The sequence below is a fragment of the Cheilinus undulatus genome, linkage group 10 (genome assembly GCF_018320785.1).
Source record: "Cheilinus undulatus linkage group 10, ASM1832078v1, whole genome shotgun sequence".
NCBI lineage: Eukaryota > Metazoa > Chordata > Actinopteri > Labriformes > Labridae > Cheilinus > Cheilinus undulatus.
Genome location: NC_054874.1, coordinates 4044897 through 4065842, shown reverse-complemented (window position 1 = coordinate 4065842; position 20946 = coordinate 4044897). Strand labels below are relative to the sequence as shown.

The following is a 20946-nucleotide window of genomic DNA, read 5'->3' as shown; positions in this document are numbered from 1 at the left end:
AACTGTGCAGACATACAGTACAGAAGAAGCATGCTCTTATTCCTTTAAGACTTTCAGAATCTCCTTGTCCTCCTCAAACATGTCTGCATTCTTCCTGTTTGTGAGCTAATGAGCTCATTTGTGACTTCACTCTGTCATCCTGTCTGTCATCCATCAGCACCGCTCTGAAGCTGCTGTCACCGTGTGAACTCAGAGTCACAAAGACTGATGTCCTGCCATATATCAACACACCAATCTGAATACACTTTCACAGAGACACACCTCTCTGTGGCAATGACATGCCATAAATCTGAACAGACTGCCATCCCTGACAGCTTAAGTAGCCCATCACAATATTTACTTTCCAGCAGCTCTGTGCACGTCAGTTGTGGGTCGATCACATCACATTTTTAAAAAATATTAAAATTCTCCATCAAAGACACAAACACTGGTGCATTAAACTAATGCATGAGCTTTTATGCAAAACTTTTTGAAAGAGAAACCAGTCAGTTTGCAGAAGTTTGGGTCTGCTGCTCGACACCGGAAACATCCGTCAAACTGAAATTTATGAAGCATAAAGAGAGTGAAGACAGTTTGGATATCTTTGTGACTAAAAGTCTCTTGTAGCATTTTTATGCAAACAGTAAATATTTCAGAGACAGTCGACAAAAAGTCATTTATTTGATGCCAGCTATCATGTCAGGATGCTTTGGTTTTACTTTGAAATGCTGCTGCTCTAAACATGCATATAAAATGTATGTTTATTCCCCCTTTCTCTAGAACATTTACCTTTCCTCCTGGGGAATTTATAGCATTTTACTCGAAGGTCGCTGCACAAGAGTCTTCACTGGTGAGAGTGCAACTGTTAAACTCTGAAGGTGAAAAAGCCTTTTTGATAAACTTTCGATTTATTTCCATATAAACATTAGCAAGAACATTCCTTTAATCCTCATACTTAAAAGTGCTTTGTCGAATCTATATGAACGGCCTTAGGTTGGAAATTCCGCCTCAGCACTGATCAATGCTGGGTTTTGATTTTCTTTCAAACAGCCTTGCTACGAGAGTGCTCAAAACTCATTCAACAAAAGGACCAAGCAAGTTCAAGCTGATGCTTACTTTGGTATAAAATGAGCTTTTACAGACGGTTTCAAGTGGGAGCCGTCTTTATGTAAATGCAAAATAAAAATCTTAACAGTTTCAGTGCAAAAAGGTGCATGCTGTTACTTCATGTTTTAAATAATTTCTGAGGGGACAAAATGATGATGAAGAAAAAAAAAACATGGCCGTCTTGGTGGAATGTTTTTGCTGCGATGACCTTCAGTGGACTGTAAAGGTCATAGGATGTTAGTTAAAGACTGCTGCAGGCACAGTGCTGTGGACACTCAGTGAAACACAAACCTCATTACCAAAGCTGGCAGGACCTTTGCTATCCACAGCTGTGGAACTGCCCAGCTCTCAGGGTGAAACATCCCCACAAGGCTGAAAGGTTCCCTGTGGAGGTCTGGACCTGGAGTACCTGCATAGAGCTTTGTTCCTCTGAGTGGGTCACTGAGGCCTTGTCAACACAGAGACGAAAACAATATATTTATGTTTTCTTTTGAAAAAGTTTTTCATAAATATGGGATTGTTTCAGGAAATGTCTGCATAAGCACAGAACCACTGGAAACAACTGAAAACGCTGTAGTATATATGCCAAGCCTGTACTTGGCACTGTATTGCTGCCATGGAAATGCACCAAAAGAGAGAAGAAGATCACAGAAAACTGACACAAACTTTCTCCTAGTTGCCCTCCTGGTTGTTCTACCCACTGGATTTAAGAAAATATGGTGTGTGTTGTTCGCCGTGGTGATAAAGGAGCATCAGATTTTGCTGTAAAAGCCATAATAAGCTCAATAGCTTCTTCAGCATGAATACTGCCCTGTAATCCGCCATTGCTGTTTCGGTTCGACATGCGCATGCAGGCCACACTAAGATGCTGTTGGCTGTCCACATGGAGACGAAACAGTAAGCGCTTACAGACTTGTTCACTCTGGGACTCGGTTTCAAAAAGTAGCATTTACAGTCCCCCAAAACGCCGTTTCCATGTGGATGAAACGCTGATATGACACAAAACTTTGCGTATACTCCTGAATTTGTCTCTGTGTGGACGGGGCCTAAATGTTTGGTGAGTGCAGAAAAAAAAACAGACAGGAAACAATCTAAACCAACGGATTCTTACAACTCCTCACATTCAGCATGCATATAATTAGCTGCTCGATGGAAAAGGAGGCTGTGACAATATGGTGAAGACAGCCTTGTGTGAGCTCAAAAGAATATCAGCTGAATATGAACAAAGCAAACAAACTCACTGAAAACACCCTAAGACATTTCAAGTCCATTAAAAGTTTTCATATTTCTGTGCAAACCTTTGAATAGTCCTGTTTTTGGCTTGTAAAGAATCCTCATTATGATGCCTTTCAACCCTGCTGGCTTGCTTGCATTGTGAGACTAATTTAATTTAGTTTGCTTTACAAATAGGCAGTAGTATCACATTTAAATAACAAGCATGAGACAATAAAATCCAGAGTGTTCTGGCGCCGTTACTCTGGCATTTATATTTACTGTAAGCTAGGAAATCCTGCTCCACTTAAACAAACAGCACTGTTCTGAAAACCTCATTGTCTTCACCACATGCAGCTTCAGCACAGCGGGACGTGAGGGAGAGCGGTCATCGCCGGTTCTGCTGTGGAACTGAAAGGAAAATGAACAAGGAGTGTTTCCTCTGCCCTTATAAACCATTTATTATGAAGTGTTTAGAGACAGACTACACAACCTAAACACTAAAACTACAACAATAGAGAGCATTTCTCTAACTTTTAGATGGGAAATATAAAAAGTTGAATATTTAGTTTTCAGTAAATCCGAATTTCTTGTTCCAAGACTGCAAGGCACAACATTTTTTTTTTGAGGAGTCACAACAAAGTTAAAATTTCCTTCCAAGTGGACCTGATTTCTAATGAATTTAATTTCTCTGGAGCAGTTTCACTTCTCAAATAAAACCGCGGAGAGAGTCTGAGTGCAAAGTGAGTGGACTCTGATGAATAGAATCTGTTTTGAAGAAAGTGAACAGAATATTAATCCAACTTCAAACATTTCCTGTTCCTGTCTACAGGAAATGGAAAACTCTTAATCTTTAATCGGACTGCTTGTTGTTTGGGTCATGGTTTTGCAGTTTAAAGATCAATATTAAATAATCTGTAAGTAGGATGGCACTAAGAATGAAATGACTCTCCTCTCAGGCGACATCAGACAGACAGTTGGTTTGTTTCCTTCTTTAATCTGGAATAAAATCATTCAAATTGTATCTTTGAAGAGTTTAAATAAAGTCTATTGATGCCTCCACACATGCATGATAGATTCCAGAGGGTAATAGCAATTGTTATGAGAGGAATCTATCCATTAAACAAGGCTCAATCATCATGTCTGCTAATGAGCCGGTGCTGCTTCAGAGAGCTGGAGGATCTGAGACCGGGACGGCCATGACTCAGACACACTTCTCAGATTTGAAAGGACTTCAAATTTAGCAGATTCTTCAGGCACTGGGTTCAAACAAGCTTGCAGAGGTGACTCAGGATTTATGAGAGTTGAAATATTTGACTGACTTTCTGCAAAGACCCTGTTTCTTTGACAACATTTCAAAAGCTCAACCGTTTTCTGTAACGAGGATTCAGGAGCAAAGAGTGCCAGACTTTTCTATGAATAAACGCTGTACAAGTCATCAAAATTTCATCATGACTGCAATGTGAGCATTTGAAATAACATACTGAAAAGTCTGAATTTATCCCAGTGAATTAAAAAAATATGATTTTATTTGGGTACGACATATTTGGGCTTCTGGACTCTGTCCAAGTGTCCCAGAATGTCTAGATCTGTGATTCTAAACCCAGAAGTGGGTCACTGGGTTGTTTTCAGTGGGTTGTGAATGTGTGCAGTGGTGTCCAAATGTGGTCCTCTGTCCAATTTTGATTCGTCCGCAGCAAATTCTGGAAACAAAATGAAATATGGCCCACACTGAAATATGGAGCTTGTGCCTGACTGCATTGTACTTCACACTTTCAGCACAGGGCAGCACTACCATGCGAATTCCATAAACAAACATCTTGACAAGATGAATTTATTGTGTTCTATGTGACTGAACTGAGACAACACTGTACATGGCAAAAAATATGTGCAATCAAAATAATAATATCTTGTTTTCTGACTCCCTGATAGGTTAGGGCAGCAAAGAGCAGTACCCTTAATACTCCAGGGGCTGAGCCAATGGCAGCTTGGGCCAAATAGGGCCCCTGAAATCTGAGCAGTATCCCCCAAAATCTGGAAATGATTGTGTTTAGTGTTAGTTCAGGCAGGCCATGGAGTCAAGCTCTGCCCACATCAGCTGAACTAATGTATGCTCTCATCAGCTGATGGCCAGCTGACTTGCTTTAAGCCGGCTATTGGCTAATCGTTCTCATGCTGCCTTATCTAAATTGCTCTTGCCTGGCAATGCTCGGCCACGCTCTGCAAACTTCTCTTGCAACTTTCCTCCACCCCAGCTCCTCCTTTATTCTGCTTTCTGACCTCATCAGTGCCATATACCTTGCCTTGTGGAAATTAAAGTGGCCCCAACATCCTTAAATATTTCTGAATGTGGCCATCAGTGGAGAAAGATTGGACACCCCTACCCTAAACATCACTCATTTTTTGATGAGCAGCCTTTCAACATTATCTCAAGTTTGACATGGTCACCGAAACTAAATTAATAATTTCTCATGACACAAACTCCTCCATGTGAAAATATGAAGTGAAGACTAATTAAATCAGCCCAATTAGCTCTGCAGTAAGAGCAGATAATGTGAAAACAACACCTCTCAGTCTTAAGTGTTTCCCCTCTTTCTTACACTCATGAGCCAATTAATTAGTCAGCACTTTTTAAATTCTTTAATTAGGAAGTGTTTCTTTTATTTGACTCGTTAAGAGACCAACAAACTCTCCAATGACACGCTTACACTCATATGCGCACCAACACACCACCATCTCTAGTGTTTGTGTGGAGGCTGATGCAGGTTTGACTGGCAGCTGCTGTTGGCACGGTAACAGACGGTCAGGAGCAGCCTCCTGCTGCAGCCACCCGACCTCCAAACAGGACAGACAAGCAGAGCCTCAGGACATGGCAAGCTAATCTAAAACAACACAGATTGAACTGAGCTGCTTTTTCTCTCCATGCTTCAACCCAAAGAGAGAATACTGCAGCAATTCTCAGCACAGCTACTTCATGGCGGTAGTCGAAGGGGGAGAGGTATCTCAAGGTTGCATCAAAGCTTTCCATTAGCTGTGGTGAATTTTAAAATGCACATGCTTGTAATGCCGAGGGCAAAACTGTGATGATTGGAGACCCTGGGCGATCCTGCAGCAGCAGCAGTGGCTGAACTAGCTGTGAGGTGTTTGTTGGCAGTACCTGGAGGCAGGCTGGCTCTCTTCCTCTTCTTGCTGTTCTCTGCAGAGTTTTCCAGAGGAGGGCACTCGGTGACCAAAGGCCCGCTGGAGCCGTTGAACTGGAGAGGGTCGTTGTTGGTCGCTGGGTCAAAGGGCAGAGGGTTGAGTCCTGGAAGACACAAACAAAGAAATCATGATTAAAGAGAACCACAGATGGCTGCTGACAAGAGAAAAACACTAAAACATCAGAAAGACACACCCACCGTTTGCCACTGATTAGCCATTTTAACCAAAAATGCCCTATTTTACCAATTTTTTGCCATTTTTTGCCCATTTTTACATCTTATTGCAACTACTTTTAGTCTGTTATAGCCACCTTTTGAAATTTTGGCAATTTTCATAAATTCCATTGCAACATTTTGCCTATTTTCTCCACCTTTGCCATTTTTACAGCTTTTTGCCATTTTTTTTTTGCCAGGTTTTGCCACTTTTACCCAGTTTTTTTTTTCACTTTTTGCCCGTTGTTGCCACTTTGTTGTCGCTTTTGCCAATTTCCCTCTATTTTGGCCAGTTTTGCCCATTTCTGCGACACGTTTTTGCAACATGTTGATTTTTGCCAACTTTTGTCATTTCTTGCCCGTTTTTGTTGCTGTTTTCCTTCTTTGCCACTTAATGCCAACTTGTGTCCATTTTTGCCACTTTTTGCTGCTGTTCACTGATTTTTCTTGCCCCTTTAGCCCCATTTTGTCATTAATTTTCCAATTTTTGCAACTTTCACCAATTTTCGGGCAACTTTTTGTCCTTCTCAACATCTTCAACATTTTAGCCACCATTTCTAATTTCTTGCCCATTTTTGCAGCCTTTTACCTATTTCTGCAACTTTTTAATGATTTTTGCCACTTTAACCAACTTTTACCCATTCTAGTACCTTTCCACTCATCCTTTGTCATGTTTTTACCACTTTTTGACCATTTTTGCCAACTGTAACATATGTTTTGTCACTTCTCACCCAAATTTGGCCACTTTCCGCCCTTTTATGCCACTTTTTCTCCCCCACTGTAGTCACTTTACACCCAGTATTTGGCTCTTTAAGCCGATTTTGCCCCTTTTCACCACTTAGATTGTGGCTCTTGCAAAGGTGTTTTTCAACAATTTGGCTCTTTGGTAGAGCAGGGTTGAGTAACGCTGGTATATCAGCAAAAAGAGACACAACATGAGCACTGAGCTCATATTCTTCTTACATTTAAACACTAATACATTTTGCTATTTCAACTATTTCTGCAGAGATGTTGGAGGCCCTGGAAGTTGGAAATCTGAGCACAATGTGTCTTACTGTATAGATTAACACAAAAACAGCAATTTACTGTCCTGTGATCAATGTTTAATGAAAGCACAGATCACTGACACATGCCAACTTTGCCTCTTTAAGTCTAGCTCCAGGCCAAGATCAAACAGAGCAGAAAGAAGTCAAAAAGAAATGCAAAATGCCAATAGGACTCTTTAGCTGAAGGAAGCACAGAGCTATAAAGATGCTAATGTGGAATACAAAAATAGCACTGACCATGCAGCATTTCCATCAACCCTGATGCAAACAAACTTCTACTTCAGAAAGAGAAACATTCCCCGCCCAGATATGCCGTATAATCAGGTCTATTTATCAGACTGTTCAGTGGAGCTTCTCTTCCAATGACAAAATAAACAGTCACATTATGAATACAGCAGTATAGGAGCATTTACATCCAGAGAAATAAACACAATAAAGAGCAGGGATTGTGTCTGACTCCTGAAAAAATGACAAACAACTTAACTTGTGTTTCCTGTTTAATGTAATGTTCCTCTCTATAAAAAAAACAGTCTGTTTATGATTCAGAGCAGAGTGCTGGGGAGAATCCGTCTACATTCATGAAAAATTCATCACTCGTCTTTGTGCACAGATTTGTTTTCTTCTCCATTGCACAGAAGAGATCAGAAGCTCCATGTTAATGTGGTTCTGTTGAAGGTCTAAAGGACAGAGATCAGCCAGTAACAAAGACAAACGCCGCCCTGAAAATCAGCAATGTCATCACAGATTAGAAATGTTTACCCGAGCTTAAAACCAGCGTAACAAAGAAAAGAGACTTAGTTTGACACTATGGAAAAATCTTTTAAGAGGCGTCACTTTGTTCATGTGAGACAGGACTGAATAATATTATATTTCCCTGAATCTATTTTAGCTTTGTCTTTGTTATGGATTGATTTCAAGGAGGGATGCCTGATATTATTAGCATGATATTGGCATCTGTAGCTTAAAAAAATAACCCTCGGAGCCCTATGCTATTTTTTAATCACTTGTAAAACATCGACTCTGTGGTGCACATTTAAGTTTTAAACAATCTTTTCTTCAGGAAAACCTTGGCTTTACGACTATGTGTGCAGCAGTAATGTCAGAGTTTTCAAAAAGTTATGGGACTACAGACAAAAGAAAAATACTAAAAACAATAACAAATAATCATTCTAGGAACCAAAGTCTTCAAAATATTCACATTTAAAAAAAAGTCTTTGCACTATTGGGAATTTTTGTCATATATGCAGACATGAGTGTTACAGACACTACAGTGACAGTATTAGCTTCTAGCTGCAGGAACGATCGAAAAATGGATTATAAATGATAACAAGATGTTTAATATCAGAGTTACTGGTGAGGATTTAATCTTCAGAGATGCTGCAAAGTCAGTCAAGTTCCATGATAGGAAACATTTGATAAGAGCTATGAAGACAAGGATAGCGTCATTAGAACTGCACAAAGGAGGGCTTTCAGGGGAAAAACAAGTAAGTGTCGCATACGACAACGCCGCTATCACAGGCTTAATCATTGGTATTGGCAATGATGAAAAATTAACAGCCAATATATGGCCCGTTCATATCAGCAGTGTATATCATATATCAGGCTTAAACATCAGCAAAATTAAAGTACCCGTAGGTAAAGGTGGTTGCTTAGGGAGGAGCTGCTTGGCAAAAATCAGTCACTCTTACTAAACATGAGTTCTGTATCTGTCTGTGAATTTAAAATGGCCAGGCCGAAGTAAATCCTTAAGCTGTTGTAACTAAAGAGTTTACATTTCTTTATTTTATAAATCATGTAAAAGATTGGTTCTATACAGGAAAGGTTCAAGAGCTGTTTCTCCAACTACGTTGTGGTCAATGCACATAAAAGACATATTAATAACTTGATTTTACTGGCTGTTTGTCTTGTGATTTCATTGTTGGTTTAAAGTTATTTTACTGATCTCAGAAAAGAACAATCATATTCATATCTAAAAATATAAGCTTAAGAAACTTAAAGGTACCAAAAAATTGTCTTTTTGATTTATGATTTTTTTTTTTGTGATAGAAGTTTGACAAAGACCTAAAGAAAGGTCTGTACACCTTTGGAAGGTCAGGTCAGGTATAGGAGCATATACCGGTTTGGAATTTCATCCCGTCATCCACCAGGGCCATGCCCTATCTCTCCAGGTCTCCTTCCAGGCGACATCTCCATGACGCTCCCTGTTGCCCCCCCCCTGGATCAGCCCACTGGGTCCTGGGCAACCAGTATAAATGAGCTGGATCAGGCCCAGGAAAGCATGTCAGATGCCCATAAAAGTGCAGCTGCTGTTCCCGTATCAGGCAGCTGACCCTCTCCTTAGCAAATCTGCTTTAGAAACATAGTCTTGCCATTCTGGCCATCAGTCAACATCTAGGCCTCACAAGATTATAGTAAGACTGGAAGGACCGAAAGACTCTGACTTTGGTCTGCATTCTCAGATGGCGGGATGAATAACTCTGCTAAGGTAGGTGAACTGCTCTGCAACTTCCATGCTCTCATCATTCACAGACACAGATTTGATGGCAGCATCCAAGGCGTCCCCAAATGCCTGGATCTCTGTTTTGGCCCAGGGGTCGTGCATTCCCAATGCTTCTGCCTCCTCATGCAGCAAGTTAAGAGCCTCTACAAGGACATCTACAGTCTCCATGAGGATCACAGCATCATCTTTATTTTATCCAGGCCTTACAGATACTGAAGAGCGTAGGCACCCCTGCATCACCCCCCAAAAAAGAAGGCTACACTTGGTGTTTTTACATTAAAATAGGTGTGTATATATCAGTACTGGTATCCTTACAAGCAATAATGAGTTTGGAGATATCAGCATTTTTGAAGATCAGGGAAAATCCAATATTTTGCATGCTTGAACTTAAGAAAAGCAAAGACTGGCCATACAATAAAAAATGAGGGAAAAATAAAACCAGGATGTTAGTTGATGTCAGCAGAAACTCTCCTTTTCTGTCTGTATCAAACTCAAACACTCTCTTCTTCTGCCTTTAGGTCATGACTGTATCCGCCGTATGTCCTCAGTTATCAGGGATTTTCTACATGCAAAGACATACTGACTAAACATGTCTAAAAGGAGAACAAACAGTCTCAGAGCAGAGGCAAAGGTCACGCCAACCATCAGATAAAACAGTCTGAAAAATAAAAAGTCCCAAAATAAATCTACGGCTGTGAGAGAGAGAGAAAAAAAGTTTTGTTCTTGCAGAGCAGAATGTGGCTTTAGAAGCTAAACAGATCTTCTGTCTTTTGTCGATTAACACTCAGCATTCATCCATCCCACCTCTTTAAAGATGGCCATCGATACTCTTCAGAGTGAACTGCATTGATTGGTCTTAAATGTCAACAATAAACAGCTGCAGTCTTAATCGAACGAGAGAGAGCATTTCTGGGAAAAACACGAGCGTTCACATGACAGAAATTCGAGAGAAAGTACAAAAAAGTGAAACAAAACTGAACAGTTGATAGGTAAATACTCCTCAGCTTCAGGGAGAGGCGTCATTCCAGTTTAAAAAGCTTTATAACCAACCGGGTGACATCAAAACTCTGAGAAATACTGAAAAGATAAGAAGACTTCCAGCTGACAGAGGAAATGTGTCCCAGTAAAGTAAATGTGATCTAAAACGGATGTAGAGCAACATGACTGACTGCACTTCATCCGAATAATGCTGTTTTATCGTGCTCTGGAGAGACAGTGTTAAAGCTCTGAGGCAAAAAGCATTTCACAGATTCAGTCTCTGCTGCAGCTTTTGGCTGAGCGTTGTTATTTTATCTCATCAGACGGCTCCTTCTCTGGTTTGAACTTTAAAAATGTTAGTTTTCTGAGCCGGTGATGGGACGGTTGTGGCCTTCAGCTGAAATATGCTGATGTAAAATGAAGGGAGGAAACAGCTGAGGGTCTGGCGGTCTGAGAGTGTTTTTGAGCCTGTATGTTTGGGATGTCTTTGCTGGGTCATCGCTCCTGTCTGCTGTGCTGCTCGTCTGTCTGTCCGCTGATGGATGGAGTGTTTAGGTCTCAACATCTGGCCAAAGGGAGCAGTTATGCCAGTACCACTTCCTAAGGGGAGAGGACGATAAACACCAGGAGGCTGGGTGGAGACAGGTGGAATGAGAATGCAGAACTGAGAGTCAAACGTTACTGTTTCACTTTAGAAAAAGAAATAATAGAAAAGAAAGCAAGCCAGTAAATCATGGAGGATGCTTTATAAACAAGGAACATTGCTGGTTAAAGGGAGGCAAGAGGAGACAGGACCATTAGAGTGAATGATGAAACTCAGCAGGTCATTAAAATACCATTTAACCCATCGAATGCGAAACCAGCCAGTGCATCCACACAGCAAAGAACACAAAGAACTGTTTATTATGATGTCATAAGAAAAGTCAACAACAGAGCTGATCAATATCTAAATCTATGAGCCAGGCCTGAGTGATTTAAGACTGACAGTGAAGGATTTACTGGGTTCCTCTAATAGTCTTGTCATGTTTTAAATTGATCGATCTTTCCTTTTGGATAAACAATACCACTTCTCTGAGTTTAAAGAGATGTTGACCAACACTGAACAATCCTATTTTCATTTGTTACCGTTTAATAAAATCTAATTGAAGCTGATGATTTAGTTTGCAGCAGAAGGTTTCCACAACATACAGAATAAATTACTTCAAAAGCACAGTGCTGCTGCTGGAAAGGAACACACACCCTAAAGCAGTGGTTCTCAAATGGTGTGGACTGTGTGCCATAGGAATTTGTACAACCATCTGTGATTACTATGACTATACAAGTATTGCAGAATTGGACAACCTCTTAGTAAATGAACATTTTCTGCAGTATATCTGGAATTTTCTTACTGTGCTTTTGTTTCATAGGAGTAAAAACTACTAACTTTGTTTAATGGTGTTTTAGATTTGCAACTGCATATTGCTTTAATCAACAGGCTGATGTAGCTGAATGGATGCTGCAAAATATTAATGTTTGCATATTTTTGTGTAATTCAGTTTTTCCCAAATGTTGCAGCATTGTGAATTTGAACAATCATGTGTTATTACTACAACTATACATCAACTAAAGATACTGAAAGAAAATTTAAAGAGAAATTTGAATGGCATTCATCATAAATATGCTACTACTACACAATACATCTTCATGACAGTAATCTGAGCAACACTGTTTCTAATACCCCTGGATACATGTGCAACTACCCATGTACATTTTCATTTTTATGATGGTACAGTGGCTTCTTTTAGGGGTTTTGCGGTCAGACAAATAAAGTAAATCTGCAGCTGCGAGGACTCAGACAGAACCTGTGATCTTTATTTAACCACCGCTGTGGTCTGTTTCAGTGATTCCCACTGTAACTCTATCTTCTGTTGTCCTTAATCTAACTCTGATCAGAAAATAAACAAAACACTACAGTATGAATGATTCAGCAGGTCAGGAAAAGTGCATCAGTACAACACTCTGATGTTAAAACTGGGGGAAATACAAGGTACAGGAGTTTAATCCAAGATCACAATCACAGTTAGGAAGATGCCGTGTGGACAACTTTGCATTTATTCATCTGATCGAGGCTTAGGGCCAGACTGACTCACACAAATCTCCATCCTTAGAAGTAGATTTGTTTCTCTGACTCTCTGTCCATCATTGAGCTTTAGTTGTAAACACAATGCCTTTTAGCTCCACCCCTTGTGCCCGTAGTGGTGTTGACCAAGATCACAATGAAGCATGACTTTCTTAAAATTAAGTGGATAATCCAAAAACATATGTCTTCTTCATGATTTTGTTTCTTTCTAAATCTTTAAAGCTTAAAAACAACTAAATTCATTACAAGTGTTAGAACAAGACAGAACATAGAAGTTTGTCATGTAAAGGCTGGATGTCCGAACTCAGCAGCAGCCGATCTAAAAATAGCTTGCACCGACAACTGAAGGTAACAAACCTATTACTAAGACTAGGAATTATGGCAATGGACGAATTTGCCAAAATGCTGAAGTATCCCTTTAAAGGGCACATATTAAGCAAAAATCACCTTTTCAAGCTTTTCAAACTAAAATATCTGCCCCTGGCCTGTCCACAATCCCCTTACGTACCAGAACCCCCACACCCCTCCACCTCTCACAAAATGTGTGCCAAAAGAAGCCATTCTCAGACCCCCACCCCCCCCCCCCACCCCCCCCCCCCCCCCCCGTGATGTCATGTGGGGAGTTAACCCTGCCCCCAGGTTAGGTTGGTCCTCCCTGCTTGGCCACATCTATTTCCTGAGAGGGGTGTGGTCAGGGGCGGAGTCAGACAGCTGTGTAACATTTAAAGCCACAGACACAGAAACAGCTCGGTCTGAGCAGGGCTGAAACAGAGGGGTTTTTAGACATGCAAAAATCCAATACTGGAGTGTGTTTTCAGAAACAAACCTTACAGGCTTCTTTTAGGGACCACTGAGACCGATATAAACTGGTCTTAAAAAAGGTAAAATATGTCCCTCTTGAAAAGCTTGTAAAACGTCAACCCTTTGGTACACAGTCAAACACTCAACATCCTTTTTTTCAAGACTGGGCTTTAAGAATAAGTAGTAATGACATTTTGTTATTTTAAAGAATTACTGCACTATAAAGACAGAAGAAAAAACAAAACAGATATTAAAACACGGATAGTTTTATGTGTGGCACACTGTAAAACAACAATGAATAAGACTTCTTTTGTATACTTGTTCTTCTATCTCTTGGGGACCAAGAAAAAATAATCATTCTGTGACACAAAGTCTTCAAAATATTTACATATATACAGAAAAATATATTGGCTGATTAGCCACTCTTCATAGCAATTCCTGTGTGCAGAGACACAGAGGGCCACATCACAGGCTCTCTGTGTCTTTTTCACTCCAATATGAGCCATACGGGCCTGGTTCAGGCTGTCCTTTCTGTTTCTAAGTGTGTACACATGCGCTATTACGCAAAGCACGATGTGATGATGGAACAGCCTGCCATTGGTTGTCACAGCCAATGTGACATCCACTTTAGGAAAACATTATTGTGGCTAATGCTAGAGGACCAGCAGAGACGACTGAAAACTGATTGGAAATGGATTTTAAAAAAAGACACTGAGGAGCACAGATGGTCTAGTGGTTTAAGGCTCACCCCATGTACGCTGCTGGCATGGGTTTGAGTCTGGCCAGTGGCACCATTTCCAACATGTCTCTCCTGCACTTTAACATCCATGTTTCTGATTGCATCCACTTTCCTTCTCTATCTATAAAGGCACTTAAACCCCAAAAATATATCTTAAAAAAAAAGGCACTGAATGCTGGGAGTAATAGGTGTGGATGTAATCTTAAAAGACCCTGAAAAGTCACCCAAGTTCCAGGATCATTAGCACAGCACAACAGAGGGCTTCCAGAAGGAATAAAGTGGCTACGATTTATGGATCAAAATTTATCTAATTTTTTATAACCTGTGTCTCTTCTTGTCGTATAAGATAACGCCGGTCTCAGAGGGTTAAAACAAGGTTGAAAATGTAGCCATTATGAATAATAGTCAAATCTGAAAAGCAGCCTAGACGGAATAGTGTTGTGGATGATTAGGGACCGCAGCCGTGAAGTTTGAAATGCTAGGATAGATGCACCACAGCTGAAACTCTGGGGTTTAGTGATTCTTAAGGGGTTAGATGATGGGTCCCAAGTCCCAAATTGAGAACCACTGGTTGAAACTGCTGATTTGTACAAAAAGATATCCGATTCAAAATTCTACAAGAAAAACAAACAAACAAACAAACAAACAAACAAACAAACAAAAGAAAAAGAGTAGCTATTTTACAGGATGGTGACAAAAGCAACCACCATTACTGATTCAGTACCTAAAACACTAAAGATATAGACATTTTCCAATAACAGACAGACAAGTTCAAGCCAATGCTGTTAACGTAACAGTGAAAATAGGTAGTCAGAGCATGTGGAGGGCACGAGGCTGGAAAAGGCATCAAAGTCTTAAAACAAAAGATTAAAAGGACTTAAACGTGCCACATTAGCCATCACAAATGTGTTAGCAATGCAAGTCACATGTCATATAAAGTCATGCTGCATTGTGATCACTGGAAAGTTGGCCGCTGTGTCACATTTAAGTGTTGGTAACAGACTATAACTCTAAGTCCTGCTGGCTGTCAGCCGCCGAGTCCACGAACAGGATCCTAAATTAGCCTTTAGTCTCCTGAAAGGTTACTGTTGAAACAAAGTCACAAGACCTCCGTTAAAGCTTTCTACACGGACCAGCGAGCACAATAAAATGAGATGTAGCTCTATTCATAGCCTGTAGCGCCCATCAGAACAACACAACCTGTTCTGACTGAGACGACGACCACGAGAGTCCAGACTCCTAAAAAGAGAAGCAGACTGTCAGGCTGTGAGTGTCCTTAACAGATGAATAAACAAGGTGCCTGACTGATGCAGCTTAGCAGAGGATGGTGAAGCATGCCAGACAGCTGTGGTATTCTCATGAGGTCTATTAGCAAAGCTTTTCGCTTCCTGTGTATTTATAGCAGAGACAATGAGACGTTAAAAACAACAGGCAGTGAACACAGACAGGTTCGACATACAGCTGCTCTATCCTGCAGGATTTGATGATTTGCACAAACAATGTCTGAGAGTTTCCTGATACGTTTCTCTCTTGGGCTTTAATAAACAACAGGGAAAATCTTCACACTTAAGCAGGTTGTTTCACAAAAAAACTGATTACTGCAGAGTCTCACACTTCAAATTAAAGACAGAAACAGGTGACACAGAAGCATGGGCTGTTTGTAAGACTATCAAAATAAATCATCATGTATATATAGAGAGAGGGAAAACACTTAAATTAAGTGCATGCTATCTATTGGAAGCTCAGGTTAACAGAATGCAGGAAAGTCACCTAATGCAGGGGTTCTCAACGTTGGGGTAGGGACCCCATTGGGGGTTGTGAGACACTGAGAAGGGGTCTCCAGATGCATTTTAAAAAAAACTAAGAATATATTTTTTATGACACTGTTGCCACTTTACACCAGTATTGCCAAATCTTAACATGTCTTCATCACTTTTTGCCACCGTTTATCTTTATTTTTACACATTTTTGCTACTTAAAACCCATTTTTTGTCAATTTTAAACCCTTTCCAACACTTTTTTCTGCCTGTTTGTGTCACTTTTAAATCAAATCTTGCCACTCTCCATAAATTGTTGGCTCTGTTGACCTATTATTGCCAATATAAGCCCCTCATTATCACTTTTTATACCACATTTCACAATTTTAAATGCCCATTTTTGCCAGTTTAACCCATTTCTGCCTATTTCCTCCTCAGCTAGCCTTTTTTTTTCAGTTCATAGCAATATTTCCTCCATTTACACCAAATTTCCACCCATTTTTGCCACTTTAACGCCATTCCAACCTCTTTATAATCCCCTTTTACCCCTTAATGTACCCTTTTAACCCATTTTTGCCTTTTTTTTTGTTTTTTTTTCTACTTTTATCCAATGTTTGGCACTTTTATCCCATTTCTGCTATTTTTATTTTATTTATTTCCAATTTCACCATATTTCCCACAATTTTTGCCATTAAAAACACAATTTTAGCTATTTTTTGATATATTTTTATCTAGTTTTCAACAAAGGAGGGCTACTAACTACACAAATGAATTAAAAAGATATTTGTCTCTTTGATAAGAGTGGTTATTATTCAGGTTTAATATAAAATACCACAGCTTAACTTTTCAATGGACCATGATTTTGCTGGCCCCCAGTTTGGCTGGGCCCCAGAAAGCTCTCTCATCCCCCCCCCCCAATGGGCGGCTTCATCTGCAAATGACTATTCTTGAATGTGCATGGCTGTGTTAAACCACCTTCAGGTTCAGTGGGGGTCCATGGTCTCTGGCACCTTTGTTTTGGGGGTTGCATGTTGAAAAGTTTGAGAACCCCTGACCTAATGTGCACAACTTTGAATTTTTTTGTATGATTTATAGAAATAAAAATTTACTGTGCAATTTTATTGCTGCAGCCATGCAGCACCCTCATGCTTTCCTTCAGAAATGTCTGTAAATTTGAGTAAATCACAGACTTCTCTCATCCCGTGTGAATGCACAACAAAATCACTGATGTCAGGGGGTAATTCACAAGCTATCAGAGGTCCACAGGTAATACTAATCCTGTGCAAATAGAACTGTAGTCTCCAATACAATATCAGAAAGACAAACTCATGGTTAAAACACAGGTGAAACATTGAGATTTCTGCACAGTTAAAGTCTGTTATCACAACCTGATCAATAAAGAAAATTCTGCAATTTGCATCTTAAACTAAATATTACAGGCAATAATCAGGTTTTAAATCATAAGTTTGCAGGAGACTTGAATTACCACAGCTTGGAGTTTGGTCAAGTTTAATCTATTCGCTGCATCAACCTTGGTCTTGTCCTGCTCTAGCCTCCTCCAGGCCCATCTCTCCAGGTATCCTCACAGCAGACCCCTTAACAACATATGTGGTTGCCCCCGACATCTAGACCAGCCCACTGGGTCCTGGGCACCCAGTAAGCAGTGAGCTGGATCAGGATCTGGGAAAGCACGCCAGGTGTCTGTAAAAGCAGCTTTCCCCTATCAAGCAGCTGACCCTGCATCAGCAAGTCTGCATCAGACACACCAGGCCTCACAAGAGTATAGTAAGACCTGGAGGACTGAAAGACTGACTGCTGCATGCTCAGATACCAGGAATGCCACACTGTCTTGCTCAGTAAACCCATCACCCCATGCATGAGTCAAAGTCTGTGGTTTGGCTGCCAAGGTAGGTGGACTGCTCTACAACTTCCACGCTCTTAGCATTCACAGATTCGATGGCAGCATCCAAGGTGTCCCCACATGTCTAGAACTTTGTTTTGCCCCGGGAGACGTGCATTCCCAACGCTTAAGCCTCCTCACTCAAGGCAGGGCAGGTTTTAAATCATGATAAATTTGCAGAGGACTTGTATTACCACAGCTTGGAGTTTGGGAAAGGTTAATCTATTCCCCCTTGTTGTGATGACATTTCAAATGATGCTAGCATTTAAATAAACTATGCAGTTCTTACAAATGTCCCAGACTCATACACTGGCATATGGAGCTCATGAACCATGAAGGGTAAAACCCAAAGGATTATTATGTGAAGGGAAGAAAATTTAAGTTTAACACTGAATTTGGTCCTGAATAGATTTAAAGTTCAATTCTGCTGAGCTTCAAACACAAGCTGCCGGCGTTAGCTTGGGTTAATGCTGATGTCAGAGATCATTTGCTCCCTATAATCTTGTCATGACTATTCATAACATCACTGACATGAAGAATATTTCTCCTCAGGCCCCCTCTGTCGTTCTTTTAGAGCCCCGGGGGATTCAGTGAAGGTTAATTTATTTAAATCTCCCATCTAGTCATCCAGATTTTATTAAACCTGCTCAGAATCTTTGGTCTACTGTCTAATTCACTTCCTGCTGTCAAAGGCTTCTGCCCTTTTTGCTGTGTAAGAACCAGATGACTGTGTGTGATAACACATAAGGTCATGCTGTCTAGCACATGCATGTTCACCATCCTCTAGGATTGATTTTGAACATCTGACTAATAACTCAATAAGGTGCCCACTGCAGGAGATAATAATAATGTTGGTTTCTTCAGGAGAATGGTTCTTGTCTTCAGCCTTCAAGGACCCAGAAGGTCTACGCTCCACCATCCGGTCTCCTCCTTTTAAAGACATAATACTGTAACTCATGCAGATCAAGATCTGAACAATCAGGCGGCGGAGGTTAAAACAGTATCATTATAACAGCATGGCATGTGGTATGGTTGGCACAGACGCTCTGATGCTAATGACTTTGGGACTTCCCTTAGACAGTGGCTGAAGCTATTTGCAGACTGTTAGAAAAACATCCAGCCCATGTGGATGTGTTTTTGGGCTCCAGAGGAAGAGTTAATGAGAGTCTCTCTGGCTCCAACAATGACACAGTGAGAGAGACGTGCATCTGTGCGAGGCTGTGACTGAATGGTCATCTCTAAATCACACTTGGCTCCACTTTAACCGTCTGCCCATTATCGGCACATCAGGAGATTATCCTTAAAACTTCCTGACACTCCTGACAAATTTCTGTGAGTCTCTCTGAGGTGGAACAGAAAGTCTTTGGCTAATTATGGAACTCTGAAACAGTGAAAGATGCTAACTTATGGCGTTCCTACAGAGCCAGGTGCGAGTCATTCCTTCTAATTAAAATGAGATAAGGTCACAGAGGGAACCTGACTGTCCTTTTATGACTTCAAATGTGCATCAGCGTTCTCTGGCTCCGTCTACCTGTCTATAAACCTCATCTTCATTTCACTCCACCTCTTGTTCTCTCCCGTCTGCCTTCTTAAATCTTCTAATTATGCCTTTGTCTTCCCTCCACTGCTTTTTGTCTTATTTTCAGCCTTCTCTGCTCTATAATTTGCTTCAGACTGACTATATTTTATCCTTGCAGGAGAATGGAGTGGAGTAGAGGACTCCAGAGAGATTTATGATGAGCAGCTGCCATCAGTGACACAGGCTTTTTAAAGCAGACAGATGTACCCAGCACTTTTATTTAAATGAACGAGTGCCAGGTATGACTAAAGCCAGCATATCCATCTTAAAAAAACGTGCATATTTTCTCTGAAATTGATTTTTTTTCTTTAATAAAGTGTTCCCATCCATCCTGAATGCTGAACCTTGTTTGCCATGCAGCCCTAAGAAGCTCCAACAACAGAGAAGAAAAGTAAAATAAAGTCAGATTCCTTATCTAAATCTACAAGTGCTATAAAGAGCATTCTTGAGTCATAATGTCAATATAAAATGTGAGTCAGTACGTCAGGCCTCCCTCTTTCTTCTCACATTTCAGGCCATTTCTGCTTCAAATGACTTTTGTATGCATTAGCAGAGGTAATGCTGCACATTAGGATGATTTTTAAAGGTTTCTCACTCTGCATGCACCACCGTTAGGCATCAGTAGTTAATATAAATACTTCCCTAAACGTCTGAATTCATCCATAAACACATTAAAAGGGTATGGTAGAACATGACTATGACACCTCCAAGCTGCTGTGCTTAACTTCACAAAGACTGGATAAGAAGCCGTATTCCCTCGTGTGTCAATTAATATGCATAAAAACGACTCCTCAGGTGATTTTACTGTTTGTCTTTTTCTCACAGCTTCCTCCCTGAAATAAGAATGACTGATCGAGTCTTTGTCAGAATGCTATCAGACCCCCTGAGTGACAATGCGGCACTCTAGATGCTTGTTTTCAAAGGAAATTATCTGCCTTTGATGCTATTTTGGGACGTAGCTGCTGTTCAGGTCTAAAGAAGTAGCAAACGGCTGCATGTCACTCTTACAGGGAAGCTAGAGTCCTCGCTGAGGTCTGATAATCAGGATTATAATCTGGTTAGAGGGACATAAAGGCTCTTTGGCGTAAACATTGATCAGTAGAAAAGTGATGTTGATATTTTAGTGGAAAAGAATCTGAAGTCCTGCCTCAGTGTTAAAAAAGATGACAAAGATACTAGTGTATATTCAAAGATACTAGTGTATATTTAACATTCCACCTCTACCGTCTACAGACATCGTGCTGTTTGCAACCTAAAATATTCATGGATGAGAAACCAAACCCCAAACTACAGCGTTTAACAGCGTTTTTAGACAAAAACATAATACAAATACAGATAAACTTAGATTCAACCTTTGGTCTATAACAGATTTGTTTTCTGGTGTTTTTTTGTAGAGATGTGAATCCTTCAGTGCCCCACGACTGCATTCAGAACCATTTTTGATGAGAAAGAGGTGATGTTTCAGCATCATCCAGTCTGCTGTGAACCAAGACACTGTAAACCAGTGATACTCAACGTGTGGCTCTTATATGTCTTAATCTTAAATATTATTCCCCTACAAAACCTTATAAAGGTAAACCTTTTTGCCCCTTTTTATCATTTTGCCACTTTTCACCCATTTAAGCTACCTTTTGTTATTAAATACCACTTTTTTCCAACTTTTTGCCCATTTTTGCCACTTCTTGTTGCCACGTTTTCCCTATTTTTTCCCCACTATTTTCTAATTTTTTGCTCTTTGTCACCATTTTTTGCCACTTTCCACCCATTTAAGCTACCTTTTGCCATTAAATACACATTGTTTCCCTTTGTTCCCCAT

The 20946-nt window shown here is 40.4% G+C and overlaps 1 protein-coding gene across 4 annotated transcripts in view; it reads right to left on the bottom strand.

The window, feature by feature from the left end:
• Positions 1-20946, bottom strand: part of LOC121516380 (ecto-NOX disulfide-thiol exchanger 2-like) — a 206900-nt gene that overhangs the window by 97576 nt on the left and 88378 nt on the right. For all 4 annotated transcript variants that reach the window (XM_041797653.1, XM_041797652.1, XM_041797654.1 and 1 more), the window contains one exon: positions 5456-5602. In XM_041797653.1, coding sequence (XP_041653587.1) covers positions 5456-5602 — 147 coding nt within the window. The remainder of the gene's footprint in view (positions 1-5455; positions 5603-20946) is intronic.